A 20,236-nucleotide genomic window follows, 5' to 3' on the forward strand; every position below is an offset into this window, starting at 1 on the left:
AACCCTGGGGCTCACGAGCTGCAGCCTGAGTGGCCAAAACACGAGTTTCTGGTTTGTAAAGGCTGCGTGATCCGGGCAGTGCTGCCCTCACCTGGCGTCTAAGCCTGGAGCCAGGGCTCTGCACTCCGACCCACTGCCAGAGCTGGGCAGGGCAGATCAGCCAGCAAGTGCCAACACCTGCTCTGCTGCAGGAGGGAGAAGGGCTGAGCTGGGCCTGCTCCATGTCTGAAACATCTCAAAGATGCAGTCTTTACCTTCCATGAACAGCCCGTGCACATAGGAGCCTTCTCTAGGTGGAAATGTTATGTCCTCCCGGGTTTTCTTGGTCACATCTGTTGCCAGACACATCTTATCCAGTGGCCACTGCTTTTTCCTGGCTGTGGACTGCATGATGGCTGTGAGGAAGGACTGGGGGTTGAAGAATCCTGCCAGCCACACTGTTGCAGGCAGCACAAAGTCTGTTGCCCAGACTTCCAGTTCCTGGAAAATAAAGCAGCAGAGTCCTTCAGGGTGGAGGGTGGGCTGTGAACTGCAGGACACTGCACCAGGAACAGTGGGATAGAGCTGACACTTCACTGCTTAACCCGAGCTTCAGGTAATCTTGCAGAGTAGGGGACTGGCTGGAGGTGGGGTGGGATGAATAAACAGCAGATTCCCCCCTGCAGCAATGAAGCTGAATTTGCAGTGCAGGAAATACCACTGTTATTTTTTAACAAAGTCAGTTTTATTAAATTTTTTTTTTTTCTGGGACACCCAGAGTTGTGATGGGGGGAGCTGATGCTCTTTTGCTACAGTGATGTACTGTAATGGGAACCCTGGTCAGATTTGTGCTCTCATCCCTGGGGGAACAGCCCCTTTCAGGTACTTCAGGCTGCTTGAAGTGATACTGAGAAATAAACCATATGCAATAAACCAGTGCACTGTTGGGGAGAGGTGTGGTGTCAGCAGTACCCACTCACGCCCTGAGCTCTGACTGAGTTCATCACATGAACTCTGCTCACCCTGATCCGCACGAGCAGGTCCGCATACCAGGTTCCCAAGCTGAGGAGGGAGGGATAAGCGTGACGTGTCCAGGATTCTGGAATGCTGTCATAGAAGAGAGCATTTGCCAGCTCTTCCATCTCTGATGTAATTGTCAGCTCTCCCTTTGAAAAAGAGGAAAGCCTGAGCAGTGGCACCTGCAGCCAGTGGTGGGACAGGCAGGGGGATGTGCTTGGGCTCAGACTGGAGCAGAGCAGGAGCCTGAGGCCACCTGGCCACACCCACCACAGTGCTACGGGTAAGAGCTCCAGCAAGGGCACACAGTGCTTTGGAAATCCTGGGAAATGATCCAGGCAGCTGCCTGCTCCATACCTGCAGTCCCAGGTCCAGCTCCTTCAGCGAGCGCCTCATCTCATTGGTCAGGATGTTCATCCTCTCACATTCCTGGAGGGCAACAACCGTGTACGGAGTCTTTTCCTTTGCCTTTGCCATCAGCTCCTCCATATTGAACGGTTCTGGCAGCTGCCCAAGGATCTCATCCAGGACTGACTTCACCTGGAATGAGAATGCCATAAACTGCTCTTACCCAGGGAAAAATGCTGCAGGTTTATGGTTAATTAGGTTGGTAAGATTTTTCTTTTTCTGCCTTGGTGTTTCCCTGTGCTGCCTCCTCTGTTACTAATGCTCCATTCTGTTTCTAACTGCTCTTGGCTCTTTAAAAGCTGTAGCTCTTTTGTAATAGCCAAGGAAGTCAGAGCTGAGGCCGTGGAGACTGAAACTCACATGTAAGGTCCAGGCAGTCAGGAAGAAGCCTTTTTTTTTTTTTTTAATTTTATTTTATATTTTAAATTTGTATTTTTAGTAGTTGCCGTCATGAATGGAGGTTCCTCAGCTCTCTCCACCTGCTGAGAAGCCCCACATAAGCCACATGTTGCCAGTGGTGCATCTCAACCCCATCAGAGCAGTATGACTGTGCTGCCACTGCCGTATGTGCCGCCGTCCCTGGGCTGACAGTCTCAGCACAGCTGGGCTGGAATCACCTTCTACCACCCCTTCCTGATTGTTATGAGTCCTGCTCTCTCTGCTGTTTCTGGGCCTGCATCTGTCCCCCCACCCCCTGGCCTCTCAGCTGTCACCATTAAGAGGGTTTTTTTTCTCCATAATAAAAATAACCACAGATTAAAAAAACCCCTCAATTAATTTCTGCTGTAAAGAGACAGGACTTGACTTGCCTGTTCCTCCCGGGAGCCACCTGCGCCTCCACCAGCCTCAGATTCCTTGGGCTGCAGTTCCAGGACCGTGCGGAAGAGCCTGTCCGAGGTGACGGTCAGGAAGCCCATCTCTGCGTTGGGGTGCAGCCCGTACAGGTGGGGGCTCTCGCCTGGCAGGTTGTCATCGATGTACTGGTGGTAGTCCTGAGTGCAGGGCAGGGCCAGTGTTAGCTCAGCAGGTACAGGCAAAGGAGCCCAAACTTCCCTGCAGCCTTGAAAACCCATCACTGCCCTCAGGGGCCCTTTGCAGCACCTGCCTGTGCTCATGGAGGCTATTTTTTTTCACTCATGTCCCACCCTCCTGCCCCGGCCACAGGAATTATTTTTAGCAATCCTAGTTCCAGGGGATTGACACTCTCTTTCCCTACATCCCCCTTAGTGAACGTGGGGGAACTTGGACTCATGTGCATTTATCCAGAGCAGGGGTTTTCCATAGCAAATTGCAGTGTTTGTCTTTCTTACCTGGTAATCCAAGCGGGGAGGGACTGGAAACCCTGGAGCCAAGGACACCTCCCCTTCCAGCATCTCTGGCTGGACATACTCGCTCAGGTACGTGCGGCACAGCCGGCGGTCCCAGTCGTCAGTGATGTGCCCTCCATACATGATCTCACCAAAGAGGTACCGGAGATCATCCCATGGTACCTGTGGGAGAGGCTTGAGCTGGAACTCCTGTGCAGCTCCCCGGGAGTCCCCCATGCAGCAGCAGGGCCACAGAGTGACGGCTCTGGGATTGACCTGTCCAGTGTGCAGGGAGGTGACAGTCCCTGGGCCCACAGAGGCTCAGGGACAGTGAACAGGATCTCATCTGGAGTGTCTCTTGTTCACCCACAGATTTCTCCCTGTCTCATGGACACAGCTGTCTGTGCTTTGAATCCCATCATCCCATCTTTACTCCAACCAGCACCGATTGTGTCTGCAAGGGCAGGTCTAAGGGCAAGACTTCAGCCCTGCTCACCACACCTTCCTTCTCCGGGCAGCAAGCACCAAGGCACAGGTCAGGCCAGGCACTTCTCCCAGCTGGTGCCTGATGCCTTTTTCTACTCAGCTCAGTGGGGCCAAGGACTCAGCCCCTTCCCCTGCCTGAGTGTGTGGGGACCAGGGGAGGAGCTGCTGCCAGCCCTGGGCTTCTTCATGAGACAGTGTTTGTGCTGCAAACTGGTGAAGGTTCTGAGAAAGGCCGATTGTTCCAGTGTGTGCTGTGTGTAGAGTGGTCACCTTGTCATCCCTCACCTTGGCGTTGGCCTCCAGGTAGTTGTGCAGGACGTTAACAGAGACGGTCAGGTCGCCGCTGTTGAAGGGGTAGGGCCTGTTCCAGCCCTGGGTGCCAAACCTGCGCCGCTCGGCCACCGCTGCGTGGAAGTAGCAGAGTGCAAACAGGATGCACCTGAACTCAGTCTCTTTGCTGCACTGTTCCAGTGTTTCCTGTGGGGGAACAGTGATGGGGGGTTGCAGGTGAATATAGCTATCAGATGCCCCTCTAGTTAAGAACTTTCATTGGCAAAAGAGAACTGAAGGTGTTTATTAGAAAAAAAAAGGCATAAAATTGTATTTTAATGCTTTGCTAGTTGGTAATTTTTGCACTCATTTGTTTACAGAAGAATTAGGATGCCACACCCCAATGCCCTGCTGACAGCTGAGGCATCTTGTTCACGCTAAAACTGCAGCAGCTCCAGGTTCAGTCTCAGGGAAGGCATTGGCAACCTGGCACTTCCTTGTGTCAGGAGCCCTCGGGCAGCTCTGGTTACCCTGGCGAATGGGGGCTCTGGGCACTACAGGAGGATGTCCTGGGGGGGTGCTGGCTTGGGGTGCAGTGTTTCTGGCTGCAGTGACACTCCCCAAAGATGCTCAGCCTGTGGAACCCTGGGAGGGGATGAGCCAGGCACACTGGCCTGAACAGTCCCGAGGAGCAGCTGTGGAAGGGCAGGGGTGGTGCGGGGGGTACCTGTGAGAAGAGGTCGAGGGCCCTGTGCAGGTTGGCCCGCATGCCGGTCGGTGGCTCGCTGGTGATTTTGATGGAGTTTTCCAGCAGCCCCTGTGGGATGATGTGCGACTCGGGGCTGGGGGCTGGCTCGGCGCTCATGAACAGCCGGTACTCGGGGTGGCTTTCCATGCTGTGCTGCTCCACCAGTTTGTCCAGTGTGTCCAGCCACCGGGCCACCAGATGGATGTTCTGCAACAGGAACAGCCTGTACCTCATGAATCTCACCTCCCCCCCCCCCCCCCGGCCGCCAAATTCCTACTGTTGCTCCACAGGGAGAAGGTGCAGCATGACAGGACACCACTTGGGCTGGATACACCCAGCTGGCCCCAGCAGTGTCACTGCCATCACCAGTGGGGTGACCGTGTACCGTGTGACTGGATGCTGGCAGGGCTGGGTGCCCTGGTGTGCCCGGCTGCTGTCAGGGCTGTGTCTCTTGGTGCACCACAGTGCCCCCGACCCACCTGTAGGATGACCCAGTGGCCCTGCTCAGCAGCCACCTCCATGGCCTGTTCTGCCACAACCTCCTGGCCCTGCCCCAGTGACACGTTGTGGATCTTCCCATTGTCGATGGTGAAGTTCAGCCTCGTGCCTGGGAGGGAGTGTACACCAGAATTATCGGTATGGGCACTGAGCTGGGGTTGTGCAGTTCCAGCCGCTTGGCCCTGCACCAGCTCGTGGCTGTTGGGGCTGGTGCCAGCCTGAGGTGGGAGTGGCTCACCCAGCGCCTCCACATCCTTCAGCGGATCCACGCCAGGGGAGAGGATGAAAAACAGGGGTGTGGAGGGGCTGCTCTCTTTGTACACCTCAGAGAGGTCAATGCTCCTTCCTTCCACATACTTCCTCCCCATCTTCTCTTCCACAAATTTCCTACAGAAAAATAGAACCATCCAGTGAGTCAGAGGAGATGCAGTTGCTGGGCACAGCTGGCATGATGACACTGCAGGGCTCTTGCAGGAGGGCCCTGTGCTGGGCACCAGCTCACTTGATGGCATAGGTCATCCTGTCGGGGCGCAGGCACCGCAGCACGCACAGCTTCTGCAGGGCTGACTTGTTCTTCCAGTCCATGGGGAGCGCCTCCTTTTCTGGTGCCTCCATCTCCACAAACCTTTTCCATCGCTTTGCCGAGTTCTCTATGTCACTGTCCAGGTTCCTGAACTCTTCCATGTCTGAGAGAGCCTTCAGGTTCCACAGAGAAGGACTAAATCATTCCTGGGCTCTGGGTTCCTCAGGGAACCCATGCAGGTGACCCTGGACCCCAGGTGACCCTGCGCCAGGGGCTGTGCTGGCATTGCCTTGGCACCGCAGGCGACCTCATGGACCCACCTTGACAGCACCCCAGCCCTGGGTCTGCAGGAAGTCCACGGGAGACGTGACACCAGCCTTGGAAGGGAAGCGCAGGAGAAAGTCCAGCTCTGCTGGGTTCACTTCTTTCTTGATGGTCAGGACCTGGAAGTTGGGAGTGCGGCATCACAGCCACCTGGTGCCACTGCCCCGGTGCGAGGGGGCGAGAGGCTTTGAGCATCCAGCAGCAGCACAGGAGTGAGAACAACCTGTCTAAAGCCACATAAGCACCTGTTGTACAGCAGGAGCCCCAGACATTCACAGGGATTACCTGGAAGGCAACCTGGGCCAGGAAGATGAGTTTGTCTCTCTCAAAGAGGCCCTGTGCTGTGTACATATAGACCGAGTAGGTGATCTGGTCCGTCAGGTTGACCACCCTTTGCTTGGTGTCCTGGCTGGGGGCCGCACGCTGGATGGCTTTCTCAAAAACACCATTGAAGGCCTGAAGAAGATCCCGGCAGGCATCAGTGTCCGGCTGCTGGGAGCTCATCAGCAGCATAAACACTGAAACACCAAATCTCCATCCTCCTCCAGCCCCATCCCACCTGCACACACCAGCTCCCTCGTCACTCCCTGTCTACCTTGAGAGAGAACTGGTAGATGGGGTTGATCTTGCCGAGGTCACTCAGGATGAAGTACAGCAGGGACGCGCGCTCTGCCGCCGGGCGATAGTTCTCTCTTGCGACGTTTATTTGTACTTCGGTGACTTTAGCTTCTTTGACCTGGAGGCACACGGGGGTGGGTGTTACCAGAACCAAGGCATGGGCTGAAGCAGTGCCTGCCCTCTGGCTGGGTGTCCAGCCAAGCTGTCCCTCTGCCTGTGGCACCAGGGCCAGGGCAGCATGTTTACTTTCTCCTCGATTTCCTTGGCTGTGCGCTTTGTTATTTCCAGGTTTTCCACCAGAGCTGTGTCCCGCAGGAAGTCTCCCCCAGCAGCCGACAGCCGGGCGAGCAGTGAGTCCTCCAGCTCCTTCAGCTTGATCTTGAACTCGTTCTGGCTCTTGGTTAAGTTTGCCTGTGACAGCAGCCCCCAAGGGATATGTCACTCGAGAGATCATGACTGAGTGCTGGCACCAGTCACTGTCATATGGCCACCGATGTGCTTGTGCAAGGGGAAGGTGGCCGTGGCCCCTCCTGGGACCCACCATCACCCACCAGGGCAGCGCTGGCTGCGGGAGCAATGGGGGACTTGCAGTTGCAGGGTCTGTTTGGGACTCACTTGGCTCTTGACAAACACAGGGAGCACACAGAGGGGAGCTCTTCTGCTCCCTGCCCCAAAACCTCCGCAGTGCCCCGTCCTCTCCCACCCCTCCATCCAGCAGCTGGGCCTGTACCTTCAGGGTCTCCAGGTCCGGCCGCTCCCGGGCCACCACGGCGGCCAGAAGCTGGTCCTCCAGGCCCTCCCGTGTCACCAAGAAGTTGATGAGAGTGCACTGAGCCTGCACCTCTGGCTTGTAGTGCGGGTTGAAACATCGGGTGTGCAGGATCAAGCGGAACTGCTGGTGATACTCCACTTCTTTATCTCCAATCCTAATGTATCTGTTCAGTTAATTGAACAAATTAGTCCACACACTGGGTAGTAACTCATCACAGACACGTGCGATCAGCCCGTGTGCTGTTCCCGGCTGCTCAGAATGGATTTCTTTAGTTGGGAAAAGGCTCAGCAAGGGCAGAAGTGCCAAACCAGCCCCGGCAGGGCAAGGGTGGAGGAGCAGGAGCTGGAGGCTGCCCTGCTGCAGCCCCCCCATAGCTTCTGGGGTGCTTTTCCCCTTCCAGCTTATCACCTGCTTATGGCAGGTGCCCCAGGGGACATGTCCTTAAATCACTAAATGAACTGGGTACTGCAGACAAGAATAGCCCAAAAGGCCACATCAGTACAGTGGGACATACTGGAGAACACTGGGGGATGTGGCCAAAACCAAGGAAGGATCAGGCCCTCAACTGCCGGCAGCAAAGGGGCATCGACCAGCATTTTGGGGCAGCAGTCATTGCTTGGGGCAGGTGAAACCACTCGGCACTGGGGTGTGCTCACCTGCCCAAGATGGTCTTGCCCAGCAGTGGGTCCAGCACCGCCTCCACCGTCTCACCAATGTCCTCAATCAGCAGTGTCTGTCCTTCAGAGACTGCCTGTGCAATGGTGTCCAGGTACCTGAGTGGAGAGGGGGGAGGTGCACGTGGCAAGCCTGTACACTGTGGGGGGCTCAAGGGGTGCCTTCCAGCCACCGTGCCCTGTTGGGACCCTGCTGTGCTCTGCCAGCCCTGGCCCCTGCAGGACCTGTGGAGCTGCTGCCCTCGGGTGCCCTGAGTCTGATGGGGATGTGGTTGCCCTGGCTCACAGCACCCTGCACCCTTCGATGGCAGGGAAATGGGGGCCAGTGCAGCCCAAGCCTGTGCCCAACTTTGCAGCCCCTGGCCCACCTCCGCTGGCCCAGGCGGACGACCTGCAGCTCCTCCCCGTATTTGTTCTTGATCCACTTGCTGCCCTGGAGCTGGGCGTCCACGAGCAGCGGCCACCGCTGGGTGCTGCAGAGGATGGCAGCGTTCTCGGTGGAAGTGCGGTCACTGGGCAGGCCCTGGTTGTTCCAGGCAGCCACATCGGCAGAGTCCGTGAGGAGGCTGAGGGGGTCCAGGCCTGGGGTGATGGGGATGGGCACCTGCAGGGAGGGGCTGTTGGGTGCCTGGCCACAGAGGGGTGGGAGCCCCCAGTGCTGGTGGGCGGGGGTGAAGGAGCCCTGGGCACTCTGGGATGGAATCTGTGGTCTCTCACCGTCAGCCCATTGAGGAAGGGGATCCAGTGCTGCTCCAGCAGCTCAGCCCTGTACTTCTTGGTGAAATATCCGACGTAGGACACAAAGGCAGAGACTAGCAGCACGTCCCCGCACAGCGTCTTCTCCTGCTCTCTGAGCTGGTCCACTGACTCAGCCCAGCGGACATTTTCGGATGCCAGACCCCCAACAAGCCTGAGGGGTCAGAGGGGATGGTGGCTGCTGTGGTGCTGGTGCTCCCAGTGCTGTGACCCCAGGGCATCATCAGAAAATGGCTTCAGGGCTGTATACCTCCATGAATTTTTGGCCCAGTTTATCTCAGGAGTTTTTAATTTGTGGAGGGTATGGGGGGCTCTGTTGCTTCCACGGCCACCAAGCAATGCCAGGGGGCATCAGCCTGCCCCAGTGCTTTGGAGCCAGCATTTGCACGGTACCTGTTTGCCAAGGTGATGACTTTGTTGGTTTCATCAGCCTCCTGCTGGCATTTGATCTTTTCTGCTGTGGCTTTCTCAAACTGAGCAGTGAGAGTCGCCAGATTGGCATTCAGGGTCTTTGGAAGAGAACAGTCCCACAGTTACTCCCTACTTGGACAGGAGGCTCCATGTTCCCGGAGCTCTGCAGTGGCCCTGTCCCAGCCCAGTGCTCGGCTTGGGCTCCGGGTTCATGGAGTTAAAGAAACCTCTCTTGCTCGTTTGGTGGCTGAGGGGGTCGTGGCGGGCGCTGGTGGCTGGCCCTGCCTGGGGGCTGGGGGACACACACTTACCACAATTTTGCTCTTAATGCGACTGAGCCTCTGCTGTGCCTCCGCCAGCTCGGCATCGGCGTCAGCCACCGCCTGCCTCTTGGGCTTCACCTCACAGTGCACCTCGTAGTAGCGGACCATGTTGAGGCACCAGGAGCACAGCCCCGCCGCGGCCGTTGATTTGGACTTGATGAACTCGGGATCAAACCCGGGGTCTGACCGGTACGGCCTGGAATGGGAGCACATGCCATGCTATGGCACCGTGCCGTGGCTGCCAGCGACCCTTCCCACTCCTGCCCCCAAACTCTGCTGTGCTCCCAGCTGAGGGTCCCCCTGGCCACCCTGCACAAGGGCTGGGCTGGGGCAGGAACCAGCCAGAGACTCACTGAAATGCCTTGAGACAGGGCTCAGGGATGTTTTCCCCATCATAGTTTTGTAAGCTTGAAAGGAAAGTGTCTATTTTTCCTATCTTGACTTTTGCTGCTGTCCAGCTCTTGTCCTTCGGAATCTTGCCATTTTCGGCTGTCAGAATCAACACAGCTGCCATCACATTCACCACTTCTGGGGGCGGAGCCCCAAAGGACTTCAGCTCTGTCAGGTTGTACTGGAAGGGACCACAGGGCCACTGAGCATCACCCTGGTGTGGGGCCACCAGCGCTAGCTGGGCACCTGCTTCCCACCGAGAGCTCGCCCACCTTGTTGAGTGTGTTGAGGGCCTCACGGGCAGCAGAGAGCACCACCTCTGCTTCCGCCAGGTCACTTGCACAGGCTTGTTGCTTCTCAGCCACCATCTGGGGAGGGAGGACGCGGGATGGGGTGAGCAGCCGTAGCCACAGAGCTCACGCTGCCCCGTCCCACACTGGGCACTGGCTCAGTGCCACACACCTTGTTAATGGCCTCGACCTTCAGCTCCTCCTCATCAGCAATGGCTTTCTCCTTGGTGACCTTCTCTGTCTCAACACCCACCACATGGATCAGTTTATCTGTGTCCTCGTTCTTCTGCTTCAGCTCTGCCTCCTGGATTGCCAGCATGGCTTTCAGGTCATCCACCTCGACAATGGAGAAACAGAGCAGATCAGAGGGCTGATACTGCCAAACCCTGCCTGGCCCCAGAGCAGTGGCTTGGTATGGCTTGGGGACCTTGTGGCCACCTTGACCACCCTGCAGGGACATGCCTGCTCTCTCTCCCCATGCCACACCTGCACCAGGCACAATGTACGAGTGAGGTTGTAGATAGGCACCTGTGATGCTGTGCTCTGCAGCTTCATCAACCCCTTCTCCAGCCTCTCGATGTTGGCAGAGAGCTTGCTCCTTTTACTTGCCAGCAGGCTTTGGTAGAGCTTTATCTGCTCCAGGAAGGTCTTTGGTGTGGTGTAATTATAGCGTCTCTCCACAGCCAGGTAGGTCTTGGACATCTCCTTCGCACTCGTGTGGACAAAGGACATGAACTGGCTGATGGAGACCTTGACCTCTGGCTGCACAGGGAGCACAGACAGGGAGCTGCTGCAGTGGGTGCCTGCAGTGATGTGCAGGGGCTGCACTGAGCCCTCCTGCAGCATTGGCTCTGTGTCCAGCCGCAGAGGCCAGAGAAAAGTGACCCTTTTCGTTAACAGCACAGTGCAGGGCTGAGACATGCTGGTAGTCATGGCACCAGCACCGGTTCCCATGCCCAGCTCTGGGTCCCTGACTCAACCCTGCACTGGGAGAAGCTGTTGTCCCTAGGCTGTTACCTGAGGGGGTGCTTTAAGGACAGAAGAAAATGAGGGAAGGTTCATCCCCACAAGCACGGTGCAGGGCTGCAGGCTCTGACCCCAGAACCAGCTGTGAGCCTATCCCAGATCTATTCCCAGCTTGCTGCCCCTCGCCCCCTTGGTCACACCAGACCCCTATCCCTGGGCACATTAAACAAGGAGAGCAGCAAAGGTGCAGGGATCCCCAGTGCCCCAGGACAGCAGCTGTGCCGGGGGTCCCAGCTCACCTCAATGTCCTCCGTTTCCTCCAGGAACCTGCTGCTGACGGACACGAGAGCATCCTCTGGCCACTCGTGGAACCAGTCAATGGCCGTGCAGTTGACCACAGCAGGGAACCTCCTGGCCCGCACACGCAGGGTTGAGCCCACAGGGGAGAAGCAGAGGACGACCTGGGGCAGAGCAGCACTGCTGAGCAGGGTGTCCCCGCTGCTGGGTTGGCAGGAACGTCACCAGGGGCTCTGCATGACTGCAAGGCTTCTGCTGCAGACCAGGGCTGTGCTGCCCTCCCAGTAACTCCCAGTACATGGGAGGTGGTCTGTGGTTGTGCACCTTGTGCTGCTCACCAGAGCTGGATTGTGTCCCCTTTGGTGGCTGCAGTCAGCAGCTGAGCACAGTCAGAGTCCCTGTGAGTGCCCAGCATGGCCCACGGCCATGGAGGTGCTGCTCTGCCTCTGCCTCCAGGGAGGTCAATACAGGGGTGTTCTGTCCTGCACCCCTGGGGCCAGAGGCATCTGGAGAGCCTCTGAAAACACCGTTTTCCCAAACCCACCACCCTGGGATGAAACTTCAGGATGCCCTGCTGCAAAGAGGTTTTGGATCAGGCAAGTCAGGGGCATGGACAAACCACCCCAGGGAGCAAACACCCACCTTTAACTGGCGCCGGACTTTTTCTATAAAGAATTTCCAGCAGTTTTCCTTTGAATCCTCCAATCCAAGGGCCTTCACCTGGGGTCTCATGGAACCAATGATGGTTTCCAGGTCAGAATCCTGAAAGAGACCTGGCACTTCCCCGGATGCCAAGAAGTCATTGATTAGAACCAGGAACGATTCTTCAGCCACCTGGGAGTCCGTCATCAGGAACACAGTGGGGATGTTCTTCACGGCTGCCTTGATGTACTGGGAGGCGAGGTCCACCTGGGGCAGAGAGAAACTGTCACCCCCTGGTTCAACCTCCATGAGGTGTTCTCCAAAGTGTTTGGAGCAGCCCTGGGGAGCTGGGGGGAGCCTTTGGGAAGGATCATTTGGGAAGGAGGTGGTGCCAACTGCTCAGCCCGGAGATGGGTGCAGCATCAGGGCTGCCCACACTGCACCTGCCCTCCTCACCAGTGGCTCCTGCCTGTCCCTGGCTGGGGAAGTGCTGTGGCCCCTTGGGGCAGGACTCCTGGGTGTCACCTATGAGCAGATCCTGGTGTGCAAATGCACTGATGTGAGGAGAGCAGAGCCCCATGAGCCCACCCTAGGCACCAACACTGCAGGTGCAGGACCTTGCCCTCAGCAGGCAGCACTGGCCCAGGGCCCAAAGCTGCTCCTACCTTCAGGTCCGCGGTGCCATAGCCTTTCCTCAGTGTGATCTGGAACACGCTCAGGTTGCTGATGTTTGCTGCCAGCCGTGCCAGGCTCTGCTTCCCGCTGCCTCCCACCCCCACCAGCAGCGCATTGCCCCGAGGAGACTCCAAGATCCTGCTAATTCTGCAAATGTGAGACACAGCATCTTCAAAGAGCACCTGAAGAAAACAGGAGGGGAATGTTCAGTGTTCTGGACCAGGGCAGGGAAGTAGCAAGTGCCCCAAAATGCACTGACCCAAGCAGCGTGATGCCGCAGTCACATCTTTTCAGGGCAGTGCTGCCCACCACAGGCACTCACCAGGTTCATTGCTGCGTTCACCTCATTGTAGCTGTCCAGGGCTTCCCCCAGCAGGTCACTCAGAGTTGCCCAGCTTGGCACTGGCATGTACTTGGACTCATCAAAGCCCTGGGCAAAGTGCCAGTAGATGTTGGGCTTGGCGAACACCACATCTTCGCTGAGCTCCTGGGAAAGGCAATTCCAGTCGTGGGTTTCAGCTGTGGGGTTTGGCCACAGGATACCAAGGCAGTGCCACCAGACTGGAGTCCTCTCCTTTTCAGCACAACTTACTTGAAAGGCGGTTTTGCAGGTGTCCACCAGCAGCTTCTTGAAGCCGCCCTGATCCCCTTCGTCAACGAGCTTGTCTCCGTACACCCTCTCTGCTTCATGGAGCCAGAGACGCACCAAGTCCACAGGGCTTTTCAGGCACTCAGGGGTGGAGAAGAGCAGCCCCTGGCAAACATACAAACCTCACAGCCCTCAGGGTTATTTTAGTGCCACTCAGAGCCGAGTGTAAAGGTTGGCTCTGGGAAGAGGCCAAGGCCCGTTTCAGGGAAAAGGTATGCTGCAAGACTGTGGGATGAGGAAAGGGAGAAATAAGGATGTTTTAGAAGAAACAGCCCTCAAGCTACCTGAAATATGTTGGAGAGGTCCCGCAGGTTGAAGAGGTAGTGGAACTTGATAGCTGTTGGCAGAAAGGTGGTGGAAACCTTCTGGTGCAGGGCTGTTGGGAGGAGAAGGGGGTGAGTGGGTGCCAGGTCCCCAGAGATCCCTGAGCCTGCTCCCCAGCAGTGCATTCCCCAGGGGCCAATGCTGGCATATCCCACCCCAGGGTGGCGGGGGCTCACCCAGTGCTGCTGCTACCAGCTGGGGCTGCATCTTCTGGAGAGCTTGTGGCATGTGCTGCCGGGCCAGGTGCTGCTCCAGGATGGTGCCATACACGGTGTGCAGAGCCTCCCGGCTGGGAAAGCTCACAGCGAGGACGCAGAAGTGGCGCTGCAGAAAGGGGCAGAAATTGAGATGGGCACTTTGCCCTGCGGGGGCTAACGCAGCCAGACAACATCGCAGGGCCCCCTGCCTCACCCCACCCTCTGGGCCTTGGCCCAAGGGGAACGGATGTGCTGGACATGGCTTGGCCCTTGGATCCCACACACCTGCAGCCGTGAGTCAATGGTGAAGGACCCCGCGGTTGGGTTCATGCAGGCCACGTACTGGCAGTTACGAATGTCCTTCAGGGTCAGTTTGGTCCTGTCGTACCTGTGCAGGGACCAGCACTGTGATGCTTTCCCTGGGGATGGGGACAGGTTCCCCCCATTGTGCTGTGCCCCTCTGGCACCCACCAGTGCCCATGGTCCAGGTGCTGCCGGATGAGCGTGTGTGGTGCCACGGTGCCATATTTGTCCACCTCTGGCATGTTCATGTCATCAATGAAGTAGACCAGCCTTCTGGAGCCGGGTGGGCCGTAGATTCTTCCCGATTTCTTCTCCAAGGGTTTCTCAAGGACGGCTGCAGCAAGAGGAGTGGGTGGGTGGTGGGTCAGCACTGCAGGACCCTGTGGCACAGCCTGGCACGGGGCCAGCTGCTGACTCTGACAGCCTCACCCTGCAGCATGGCCGAGGTGGTGTAGAAGTTGAGGGGCACAGACTGCACCAGATATTCGTCTGTGCCAAGTGCTTCCAGCTTGTCCCACATTAGGACTGACTTTCCCGTCCCTGCGTTCCCCACCAGCATCACCGGCTGCCGCTTCTCCATCAGCAGGTCCAGGAAGTAGCGGAGGCGGATGGTCTCTGTGGTGTGCACCATGGCAGCCTGGGGAGAGGGGCTGTCAGTTTTGGTGCTTGCCCTGGCATTGGCAGAGGTGGGATCCTCTGTGGGAGCAGGGGACAGTATGCCAGAGCCCTGCACGGTGTCCACAGCAGCTCCAGTGGACGATGCTCTCTGCATACAAACCTGTTCCCTCTCTAAACCTACAGGTCTTGGGTACTTAACTATTCTAAGGCCTTTCTGACTAAAACTGTTATTACACAGAACAAAATGGACAGTTCCTGAAACCACCTCTGGTGTCTGCTCAGCCCACGGCCAAACCCAGTCGTGGTTCCTCGCCCTTGCCCTGACAGCTTTGATAACCCCCCCTGGACAGCACTGCAGGAGACACAAATCAAGTGCTAAAGGAAATTTTGCACTCAGGCAATAGTTATTTCATGAGACTCTATGAAGCTGCAGGTTAATCTAAAGTTAAAGAAGAGGTGGAACTTATAGCCCTTGCTGAGGTTTCTGCAGGGTAAAAATAACTACAGGAAGCCATTGGGTTTGCTGGATGCCCCCAGCCCAAATCCCAGTGACACTCCAGGCATTGCTGAGGGGAAGACTGTAGAGTAGTAATCAAATAAACTATATAAACATAGAGCTCATGGGAAATACCTGTAAGGGGACTTCAGGGTCGAGCTCGAACTGTGGCACTCTTTCATCCCAGGGTTTGAATCTCTTAGTTTCCGGATCAATGTAATAGTCAAAAATTGTCCCCTCGCTGGGAAACTTGACGGCTTTAAAATCCGTCAGCCACCACTTGCTGAACTGCTGGCGGTGATCCACCAGCTGGGGACAAAACAAAGACACTCAGACACCAGCCACATGATGGGACACAGCAAGGGGTGCCAGGCATGAGGTGGTCCCGTGGCAGTACCTGGTCCTGGAACAAGGCCCCGCCAAAGGCCCAGGTACAGGCAAAGACAAAGTAGAGCTCATATCGCTCCCGGGGTGAGTCTGGTGGGACATTCTTTGGTGTCAGGAGACATTCCAGCAGGGACAGCACTGTCTGTATGGCTGTGACCTCGGGGACAGGGGTGATTGTCTTGAACCCAGACTTGAGTTTCTCCAGGCATGGTGGCAGGTACTTGTCAAAGAGGACCATCAGAATGGCCTTCTCAGACTTTACTGTCCTCGTCTCAATCCAGCTGGTCACAATACTGCGGGAGGGACAAGCAGGGCTGCAGTGAGCATGTGGGGGCCAGTGCCCATCCCATACCCATCTCATCCCATCCCATCTCATCCCCTCATCTCATTTTGTCCCATCCTGTCCCATCCCATCCCATCAGATCCCATTTTGTCCCACCCTGTCCATCTGATCCCTTCCCACCCCATCCTTCTCCCTTCCTGGCTCACGGGTGCCAGCCGAGGTCCGTGGGGTTGATGTAGAGGATTCCTGCCCGGGACACGGTGGCGGGGGTGGCTGTGCGCAGGTGGCTGATCTCGAAGATGAGCCGCATGGTGGGGGTGAGGGGGATACGCTCGTTGCTGGCCAAGGTGAGAACCTGGGGGAAGTGGCTTGTTGTGAGGGATGCCCAGAGCTGATCCTCCTGAGTTAATGAGCAAGCAAAGCCCCTGGAGTGTGATGGCACCAACCTTATTGTCATCCATGACTGTGTTCAGGGACTCAATCCACATGGGATCAATGTCTCCATCGAGGATGATCCACTTGGGCCCGTCATGTGTGATGTTGGCCAGGTCACGCATCGCTGTGGAGAACAGACCTGCCCCACAGAGAGACATGGGTTGGTCCTCTCCATGCACGGATGTTTGCTGGGAGACACACAGGACTGGTGCTCCCATGAAAGACATTCCTTCTCCCTCCCACTCCAGGAAGGAGCCCCAAGTAAAGGTCTTCCCTTTCCATCTCACATCCTGTAAACAGAGCTCATGGCATTGGTGTCTCACCATCCTTCCACTCCCGTGTGGCTGGATGGATGACCCCGAACAGCTCATTGCAGGTCACGGCCTTGGGGTCGAGGTCCACGGTGACTGGCCTCCGCTGCAGCTTTTGGTACGTTTTGTTGAGCGACTTCAGCACCTGTGGGGAGGGGATGGTGCAGCTGCGGGTGCTGCTCCCACCGGGGTGTCCACAGCCTTCGGCAGCATCTGCCCACAGCAGAGGGTACAGAGTCCTGCTCCCACATGGGCTGCTGCTGGGAATGCACCTGACCTCCCTCTGCAGAGTCAGCTCCTGGCTGGGCTGTTGTGGGAGCCCTGACCCCACCAGCCAGCACTGTCCTGTCATCCTGCCGGCACCCCAGCATGCACAGCATTGTGAGAGCGTGCCTCTGCCTGCTCCCTACATTGTCCCTGCTCCACTCATGGGTGTCCTGAGCAGCCCCTGAGCTGTGCATCCCAAACCCGCTCAGCTCCATGGGCTCAGTCTGGCACAGGCAGTGCTGGAGGGCCTGGCACGGTCATGGTTGCACTGCAGTCCCCCACCCAAATGCTGTTCTGGTTGCGCCAGGGTCTGCATGCCTGGCTGTGGCCTGTGGCCATGCCCTCACCAAGAGCTGTGGGAGGCCATGGGATATGCTCGGGCCCCATGTCCTCAGGATGGTTTGGCTGCTACCTGGGACTTGCCGCAGCCGGCGTTGCCGACGACGAAGACAGAATGTCGCACTTGCAGCAGCTCCTCCAGCTGCACCACCTTCAGTACGAAGTTCTCCTCTGCCTGCAGCTTCAGCTCCAGCACGGACTCACGGATGACCTGGGAGGGAGAGCAGGTGCTGACCACTGGCAGCTTTGGCAAGACCCTGGAGACGAGCTGGCCACTTCCAGAAGTGCTGAATGGACCATCAGCCTCTGAACCCTGCCAGGGCTGAGACGCCTCCAGTGCTGGTGCTGTGCCTAAGCTTGCACCTTCTCAAAGTTGAGGTCCCTCTTCCTGGGGACATCCAGCGCCGGGAACAGGTCTCCAATCAGCCCCATGAACACAGGCAAGTCATCTGTCACGATCTTGGGGATGTTGAAGTCTCGTAAAGCTCTCATCAGAACCTGGTCCTCGGCACAGCCGGGGTCCCCCCTCTTCAAGGAGCCTGCCACCACCAGCACGGACTTGATGGCTCGCAGCCCCCAGTCGTAGTGGTCCTGTGACAGGCAGCAAAGAGTTACCATTTCACTCTGGTGAACGAGAACAGTTTCAAACAGCACCACAGAGGAACACTGTCTATTGCCCCACAGACAGGTCACCCACACAGTGTGTGGTCCAGCCCAACTGGGGGACCTAAACTGAGCTTGTTTACAGGAGAAGCCTTCATTGTCACAAGGGGAATGGGAATCCAGCTTCCTTCTTGGAGACATGTTTTAGGTGTGAAACACCTCTGCTAAGATGAATAATATCTAGAAGCTCTCACCTTAACTGGTTCAATTCTAATTCTAATTCTAATTCTAATTCTAATTCTAATTCTATGTTATTCTACCTTTGGCCTTCTTGATTCCTTCCCTAAGGCAGAAAGATACCATATGATGTACCAGATGGAAGTGGAACTTGTCCTGCCATAGACCTGAGCTGTGCGGAACATCACCCCCCGCATCACCACCAGCAATCCCACTACAGTGTTTCAGGTCTGAAGTTCAAATGGACTCTTTCCTCTATCCTGTGTGATATTGTTAATTACCTGTTTCGACAACAGCTCTTTGCAGAGTGTGTACAGAGTGATGAACTTTCTTGCCAGCAGCCTGGCATCGAGAAACCCCTCTGCCACAAGCATGATTTCACAGATCAATTCGAAGTCAGGGACCACCATGGCGCAGGGTCTGCAGAGGAGCACAGAGGTTGGCAGGGCTGCACACCATGTCTTTGCCCTCCCATAGCCCCCAGGGTTTGCCCCTGAGTTTCCAGTACAAATCCTTCCCTGCTGCAGTTACACTGCTGGGGGTTCATGTCCCCACCGGATCAGGGCACCCGGCCCTTCTGCACTCACCATTTGAGTTCCTCCAAGGACAGGGATCCCACAGCAACCCTGCGCCTCCCCTTCCAGCACTCCATCACCTTTTTGTCTTATTGTCAATTGGATTTTTAGCTGGGGTGGCAATTAGACCCCCTGAGCATCCTCTTCCCCAGCTGAGCAGCCCAGCTTGCCCAGCCTGGTCACCTCCAGGGAGTGACAGGGCTGTCCCTTGGTGCCAAGGACTCCCTGATGCCAGGGCCGCCATTGCACACAAACACCCTCAGCTTAGGACATGCAATGGATGTGATTCATGAGTGTCATCACACAGGTAAGTGCTGGGATGACACCAACCCACCTGAACAGAGCCTTTAGATTCTCAGGCAGCTCTGTGCGCCCGGCGTAGCCAGGGTTCATGGTGATGAACAGCCCAACCGACGGGACCAGGGAGATAATCTCTCCAAGGAAGTTGAATGTTTTCTTCTTGGCACGGATTGCATCTTGAATACATTTCACCTGTCAGGTGAGCAGAGGTGTTAGTGCTGGCAGCTCCCAGCTCCCTGTCCCATGCTCTGGCTCACCTTCACCACCCCTCAAAGCGACCCTGGGATTTGTCTGTGCCAGGAATAGCACTGAGTTCTTACTGAAGCCATAACAGCAGGAGAGCTGGCCTAAAACCAGCTCCCTCCCAGTCACCCCAACTCCCTGTCCTGGGCAAAGGCAGAGCTGGGAGGTGACAGGTTATCGGGATGGGATACAGCTGGGCTGTGCCCAAATCACCAGCACTGCTCTGCTTCCACCCACCACCCTGCAAAGAGGATACAGTGGAGAGCACAACAGCAAGTTGTCCCACGAGTCACGTTTAGCTGGGATAGCACCCAGGATGTGAGCTGGGAAGTCTCTTTGGCACCCAGTGCCACAGGGTTGTGGGAACAGTGCGCACCTGCACCGCGATGACAGACAGGACCTCCACCAAAATGCGATTGAACTCGTCAAAGCAGCCCCAGGCGCCTGTCTGAGCCAGTCCCTTGTAGATGTTCCCACAGGACTGGAGAGAAACAGAGCATCAGGATGGGGCTCAGGTGCTGTGATCCTGCATGGCAGCTGCGATGGGGGGTTTGGTGACAAAGCTCGAGTGCTGAGAGCTGCTCTTGCTCTATGGATTGTTCCCTTCCCTAAGGAAATGCCCCACAGTGATATGGCCCCGTGCCCCTGGGCTCCCCTGTGCTCCCAGAGACCAAACCAGGGCCCCCCTTGTCTTGGATATCCCATGGTTCTCACCTCAGTGCCACCATCCTGTTGCCCTGTTGCCCTACCTTGTAGTCCATCTGCTCAGAGCAGTTGAACACGTAGACCATCATGCCCACTGCCCGGCCCAGGTCCTTGGTGGTCTCAGTCTTCCCAGTGCCCGCAGGGCCTGCGGGGGCCCCGCCCATATAGAGGTGGAGGGACTGTGTGAGGGTGATGTAGCACCTGTGAAGGGAGGACACTGGGGCTGAGCAGGGCCAGTGGTGTGGCACGGCCACAGAGCTGCAGGCAGCAGCAAGTGTGGGGAGCCGAGTCCCAACCTGTCCGTCAGGGGGGTGATGACCAGCCGGGGGGTGTTCCCCAGGTACTCGTAGGCGTACTGGAGCTGAGCGTCGCAGATGTTGGCGTAGCAGTGCTTCTTCCCCTCGTCCCAGCGGTGCCGGAGCTGGGACTGCCAGGCGAATGCCTGGTCGCTCTCCACCTGCAGAGCAGCCAGCTGTGGAAGGCAGGTGAGCACCGGCGCTGCCCACCCCAGCCCACTGGGACAGCAAGCTCCCATTCATGCCTTGGGACCGTTCACCACCTCCCAACACAAGGAGAGTGTGCAAAAGGGT

The 20,236-nt window shown here is 57.0% G+C and overlaps 1 protein-coding gene across 2 annotated transcripts in view; it reads right to left on the minus strand.

Annotated features, from left to right (window-relative positions):
* The window catches only part of DNAH17 (dynein axonemal heavy chain 17), a 49,644-nt gene that overhangs the window by 878 nt on the left and 28,530 nt on the right, over positions 1-20,236 (minus strand). For both annotated transcript variants that reach the window (XM_027667491.1, XM_027667492.1), the window contains 46 exons: positions 19,943-20,103; positions 19,691-19,847; positions 19,318-19,422; positions 18,733-18,890; positions 18,105-18,243; positions 17,347-17,574; positions 17,057-17,194; positions 16,390-16,522; positions 16,078-16,205; positions 15,838-15,986; positions 15,359-15,641; positions 15,097-15,270; positions 14,277-14,484; positions 14,016-14,181; positions 13,830-13,932; positions 13,524-13,671; positions 13,308-13,399; positions 12,967-13,128; positions 12,697-12,861; positions 12,365-12,556; positions 11,700-11,966; positions 11,060-11,221; positions 10,323-10,556; positions 9,967-10,131; positions 9,777-9,872; positions 9,468-9,685; positions 9,103-9,310; positions 8,774-8,889; positions 8,342-8,534; positions 7,993-8,228; positions 7,607-7,723; positions 6,909-7,113; positions 6,425-6,589; positions 6,156-6,296; positions 5,846-6,016; positions 5,557-5,679; positions 5,216-5,409; positions 4,952-5,100; positions 4,695-4,822; positions 4,195-4,422; positions 3,483-3,674; positions 2,715-2,894; positions 2,214-2,396; positions 1,354-1,536; positions 1,002-1,145; positions 255-480 (listed from right to left, as the gene is read on the minus strand). In XM_027667491.1, the coding sequence (XP_027523292.1) occupies positions 255-480; positions 1,002-1,145; positions 1,354-1,536; positions 2,214-2,396; positions 2,715-2,894; positions 3,483-3,674; positions 4,195-4,422; positions 4,695-4,822; positions 4,952-5,100; positions 5,216-5,409; positions 5,557-5,679; positions 5,846-6,016; positions 6,156-6,296; positions 6,425-6,589; positions 6,909-7,113; positions 7,607-7,723; positions 7,993-8,228; positions 8,342-8,534; positions 8,774-8,889; positions 9,103-9,310; positions 9,468-9,685; positions 9,777-9,872; positions 9,967-10,131; positions 10,323-10,556; positions 11,060-11,221; positions 11,700-11,966; positions 12,365-12,556; positions 12,697-12,861; positions 12,967-13,128; positions 13,308-13,399; positions 13,524-13,671; positions 13,830-13,932; positions 14,016-14,181; positions 14,277-14,484; positions 15,097-15,270; positions 15,359-15,641; positions 15,838-15,986; positions 16,078-16,205; positions 16,390-16,522; positions 17,057-17,194; positions 17,347-17,574; positions 18,105-18,243; positions 18,733-18,890; positions 19,318-19,422; positions 19,691-19,847; positions 19,943-20,103 (7,813 nt within the window). The remainder of the gene's footprint in view (positions 1-254; positions 481-1,001; positions 1,146-1,353; positions 1,537-2,213; positions 2,397-2,714; positions 2,895-3,482; positions 3,675-4,194; positions 4,423-4,694; positions 4,823-4,951; positions 5,101-5,215; positions 5,410-5,556; positions 5,680-5,845; positions 6,017-6,155; positions 6,297-6,424; positions 6,590-6,908; positions 7,114-7,606; positions 7,724-7,992; positions 8,229-8,341; positions 8,535-8,773; positions 8,890-9,102; positions 9,311-9,467; positions 9,686-9,776; positions 9,873-9,966; positions 10,132-10,322; positions 10,557-11,059; positions 11,222-11,699; positions 11,967-12,364; positions 12,557-12,696; positions 12,862-12,966; positions 13,129-13,307; positions 13,400-13,523; positions 13,672-13,829; positions 13,933-14,015; positions 14,182-14,276; positions 14,485-15,096; positions 15,271-15,358; positions 15,642-15,837; positions 15,987-16,077; positions 16,206-16,389; positions 16,523-17,056; positions 17,195-17,346; positions 17,575-18,104; positions 18,244-18,732; positions 18,891-19,317; positions 19,423-19,690; positions 19,848-19,942; positions 20,104-20,236) is intronic.

This window comes from Corapipo altera, unplaced genomic scaffold (assembly GCF_003945725.1).
Source record: "Corapipo altera isolate COAL_440 unplaced genomic scaffold, ASM394572v1 305, whole genome shotgun sequence".
NCBI classification, from domain to species: Eukaryota; Metazoa; Chordata; class Aves; order Passeriformes; family Pipridae; genus Corapipo; species Corapipo altera.